The 4,924-nt window shown below is 40.0% G+C and overlaps 1 protein-coding gene across 1 annotated transcript; it reads right to left on the reverse strand.

The window, feature by feature from the left end:
* Nucleotides 1–3,329: 3,329 nt before the first annotated feature.
* On the reverse strand, nt 3,330–4,457 carry LOC308641778 (mas-related G-protein coupled receptor member X2-like; the record flags this gene model as incomplete). The annotated part of the gene is made up of 1 exon (XM_081280380.1): nt 3,330–4,457. The coding sequence occupies one exon, from the start codon at nt 4,455–4,457 to the stop codon at nt 3,330–3,332; it is 1,128 nt and encodes a 375-aa protein (XP_081136506.1).
* Nucleotides 4,458–4,924: the final 467 nt, after the last annotated feature.

Here is a 4,924-nt window from a genome sequence, read left to right on the forward strand (position 1 = left end):
CACCTACAACTAAAAGTATATATATGCAAGTAAGAGTGTACACATATTATATATGTGTATATATATACTGTATGATGCTATTCATTTAACACTTTGAAATGACAAAATTATAGATATGAACAGTGATTGCCAAGGCGTTGGCTAGTAGAACTTTGATTATTAGAGGAAACACAATGCAGTTTTTATGTGGTACAGAGTGTGTATATTGGTGTGATGTTGATTATGTGTGTCTCTACCCATGACAAAATGTGGTAGAAAAAAGCAAATCCTCCCCCCAATAAAAATGAAATACATCCCAAAACTGGTGAAATTCAGGTGACATCTATAGCACAGGTAATTATATTAAACCAATGTCAAGCTTCTGATTTTGACAGTATACTATATTTCTATAATATATTTACTATTGGTGTAGGCTGGGTGATGGGAACACAGAACTCTATGTACTAGCTTTGTAACTCTGGTTACTCTTGTAATTAACTCAGAATAAAAAGGTTAAAAAAAACAGTTCCTGGAAGTTCAGCTTGTGGACTAGACCACCTCCAGGGATATTGAGGTCAATCAGAATGAGGATGGCTGGTATGCCAGACAGAACTTTGTGAACCAGATAAACAGGCAAGAGTGTATACAGTCATGTACATATAATGATGTTTCCATCAATAACAAACCACATATAGGACAGTGGCCTCTCAAGATCGTAATGGAGCTGAAAATTTCTTTTCACCTAGTGATGCTGTAACCATTTCCACGTTGTATAACATTGCATTGCTCATGTGTTTGTGGTGAGGCCAGTGCAAATGTAACTACTGCACTTCCACTGGCATATAAGATAGCACATACAATTATGTACAATATGTAAAATCTGGTGATGGTAATAAGAGACTATATTACTGGATTATGTATTTATTTATAGTATACCCTAATGGATAATTAAGAGTATATTCCTACTCATAAGAAAAACATAAAACTGAATACCACGTTATGTGGCAGGAACCACACACATCTCATGTTAATACAACTCCTTGATTATACCATTTTTTCATGTGTTTGATGCAATGTTATACTGTTTTCTCATAGTAACCCAACAATAGTAGGCTATAGTGTATGTGTGTATATTACATGTATGTTCATATATGTGTGTGTGTGTAAATACAAACATATACCACACAGGCCGGGTGAGCAGTAGGTTATACCATATAGCTTCATGTAAGTACACCATGATGTTTGCACAATGATGAAATTGCCTAAGGATTCTTTCCTTATAACATGTCCCCATCTTTAAGTAATGCATGACTATATCATAAACATTTGCACATCCACTACTGAAAAAATTATAGACATGAACAGTGATTGCCAAGGCTTTGGCAAGTAGGACTTTGATAAAATGAAACGTATGTTAAAATTTTATCGTATTTGTTTCTGATTGCTCTTTAAAAATGAATCAATAGAATTTTGCAGATATACCTAAAATCTCTGATTACTCTTCAGAAGTTCTGGAGCTGATATGCATTATTTTGTCCCATGTGAAACAGCACATTAAAGCAGAAGTTTATTGTAAATCGCAGGATGCTGTACTTCAAAGAAAGTTTCTTGAATTCTTTGAATATGGGGTTTCTGATAACTGGTTATCAATGGTTAAGCCATCGTAGATATCTGAGCTTATAAAAATATGTTGATTTTCTTTTATAAAGTAATAAAATGTTGAACTGATTTAAAAACACAATATCCCCCTGTACCTCTGCACTACTTTTCAATCATTTGAAGGCAAAACAACTGATCCAGAGAAGTGAGTACTTTCTACTGTTTCTTTCTTCACTCCTACAAATTATACTTCTTGTTTCACCTCTCTATTGTTTGTGTCTTTGGAGTGTGAATCTTTGGATTGGACGTATTCCTGGGAATAAATTCCAGCGAGAAAGTTTTTGTGGTGACCCAGATGCTCATTTCTGGACTTGCAAGTATTATACAGTGGACTCCAAATAAGTTTGCAAAACTTATGTCAAACTCTATCACTCAAGGCCACACCGTCATTGATCATGGCTCACAGTGCTCCAGCCTTAAGATCCTTCTTAAGAGGGCCCTTGCAACCACAACCACATACTGTGGTGTCACAGGAAAAACTTTTTACCACTGAAACTTGTTTACCTGCTGAATAGCATTCCCAGAGCTACTTCCATGCTTTAATTAATAATGTCACTATAAATTGCCTCTTCTCTCATTTCCATCTGTCCAGATGTTATTTTTCTTTTCTTGGCAATTTAAAAAATCATGTTGCTGGCAAAAGCGGCAGAGGCACAAGCCTGGTGAAATGTACACACATGATTCTATTTCTAGATATTTCAAGAAGTCTTCCCTATCTACTGGCTAGCATGTACACACTAATGAGATCTCCTTGCACTCTGATCCCTGTCTGTATGTTTGCATCTATAAAATATTTATACCAACTATACCAGTATGACCAGCATGTACAAGGAGAGCTCTTCTTCTATACTTTACATTAATATCCTGGAGAAAAGCCAAAAATCTATTTTTACAGCCAGCATTGGTGTATTGACAATATCTGGGCCCAATACATACTGCACTATGTCTTAAGTCCAGGGAGCTGCCTCATTGGTGGGAAAAGCATGTGTTCAATATAATCAGTCATATTGAAAAGACATGAACTTCTGAGGCTGCTTGGCGGTTGCCTTCAGCATATGATGAAGTCAAATCCACCGTCTTCTTCTGAAAAAAAATTTCAAATCACAAATGGTGTAAGATTCAGATTTGGAAATTCAATAACCTCACGACCTTCTTGGGTTGCCCATGGGGAATGTGACCCAGTTTAGTGATGGAATCAGCTTGAGAATTCACACATCCAGGGCTCTTTCTGATCTATCATTCCCAGTTCTGTACTCCTAAATATCTTAGGATTTCAATGAGACTTATAGGTATGAGAATTCACTTATTCAGATCCAAAATTTCTTCCTGAAGCAATACCCTCACACAGAACCCAACATGATTCCCTCAGAACATACTCTGAGAGATATATAGAAATAATATTTATCTACAACTTCAAGTAGAAAGCAGTCATAAATAAGAGAGTTATAATTCTAAACCATGATTATTTTTCCCATCAGAATGAAATGTACAAGGAAAATCATAAATAAAAAGATTTAGAGGAAAAAAAAGATGAGAAAGTTATTGGAAATGTCAAAAAGGATGGAGACATTCTTATTACAGACTGGTCACTCTAAGTAAGAAAATATCGTTAAAATATATACATTTGAAGGCATTGGGGGGATTGCTAAGGCATTTTAGGGAGTTGAAGCTGAGAGAAGAGCAGATAACTGTCAAGTTGGCAGGGCAGGGTTGACTTTCATAGATATGCTTGATGGAGCAGGGCAGGGGCTCCTCATCACTGTCCCCCTCTTTCCCAACATCTCCAGTCTTCTCTGAAGATTGCTGTTGCCACGTTCATGCTCCTCAGATGTGTCCTGCAGAGCCCTCTGGAGAACCAACCTGAAGGTCTGCCGCCTCTGCAGCTGCTGTCTAAAGGAGCCTACAAAGAAGTAAATGATGGGGTTGGCACAGCTGTTAACAGAGGACAGGACAACTATAACCAAATAAAGACAGGACAGAGCACCGATATTATACTCAATCCAGAGTATCAGGAACTGGAAGATGCCAAAAGGCAGGCCACAGAGGAGGAAGACCAGCACTGAGAGCAGGATAGTCACATACAGCCTGGTGAGCCTCATCTGCCTGGAGCCACAGATCCTGCTCAGCAGGGCCAGGCTGGACCCTGAGAGAATCAGAAATGAAAACATAAGCCACACAGCTATGAAAAACTCAACTTTTTTGCACCTATCGTGTTCAAAATTGTCATATGCTGGTGAACAGAAGCACCATTTCAGGATGTCCAGTAGCACAGAAATTGTCCAGAGCAGGGCACACATGACAGCTGATGTATGTTTGGGGCGGTGGCAGCGATACCAGATGGGCCACAGGACAGACAGGGAGCGCTCTGTGCTGATGGTGCTGAGCAAGCCCAGTCCTGTGATGTAGGAAATGACTTTCACATTCTCTATGATGTCATTCATAAGGGCAGGGGTGTGAGGGAAGATGCTGAGCATCGCCAGGGACCCAGTGGAGTGGCAGCAGAGGAAGAGCAAGTCGGCAGCAGCCAGGTTTAGGCAGTAGACGAAGAAGGTGTTCCTGTGCATGCGGAAGCCCAGGAGCCAGAGCACAACTCCATTTCCTGCAAGTCCAACCAGGGCAATGATGAGGGCTAGCAAGTGAGGGACCACATTCTGTATGTCACAAGTGAGAGGAAGGTCCTGGTAATTTCTGTTGATTGGTGTGGCTTCTGTCCTCCAGGATGGGATAGTTGGATATAGGCTCCCAAACTCTTCTCTGGTGGCCCTGGGAACAGAAACAAGATCAGCACATGCCACATGACCTTTGATTCTCAGGATCATCCTGCTATGTGAAAATTGCTATCCCCATTTTAAAGAGGAGGAAAACGGGATTATAGAGATGAAGTTTCCTACCAAGATTTAGAGATGCCCAGAATTCAAATTTGAATTCAACTCAGTACTCATTGTCTGAACACCCTGAGCTCCCAGACTTGAACCTCAAGACTTCTAAGTGACATGGTAACACATTGCAGTTCAAACACTCCCATTTAACGGGCTAGACTATGAACCACCTCTATACTGATCTGGGCTAGACGTTTTCTCTCAAGAAGAAGAACTGAGACAGATGCAGAAGTGATGATGACATCCCCAGGACTAAAATGGGTCCTTCCAAAGAACTCCTTTTAGAGCCAGGAAGAGGCAGGTCTGAGCATGGCTGGGCCTAGAAGTAGCTCTGTGTGTGAGGCCTTGAAGACAGGTGCCTACCATTGTGTGGCCCATGTGTGCTCAACACTTATTCAATGAATGAA

This window comes from Spermophilus citellus, assembly GCF_964194105.1.
Source record: "Spermophilus citellus genome assembly, chromosome: 2".
NCBI lineage: Eukaryota > Metazoa > Chordata > Mammalia > Rodentia > Sciuridae > Spermophilus > Spermophilus citellus.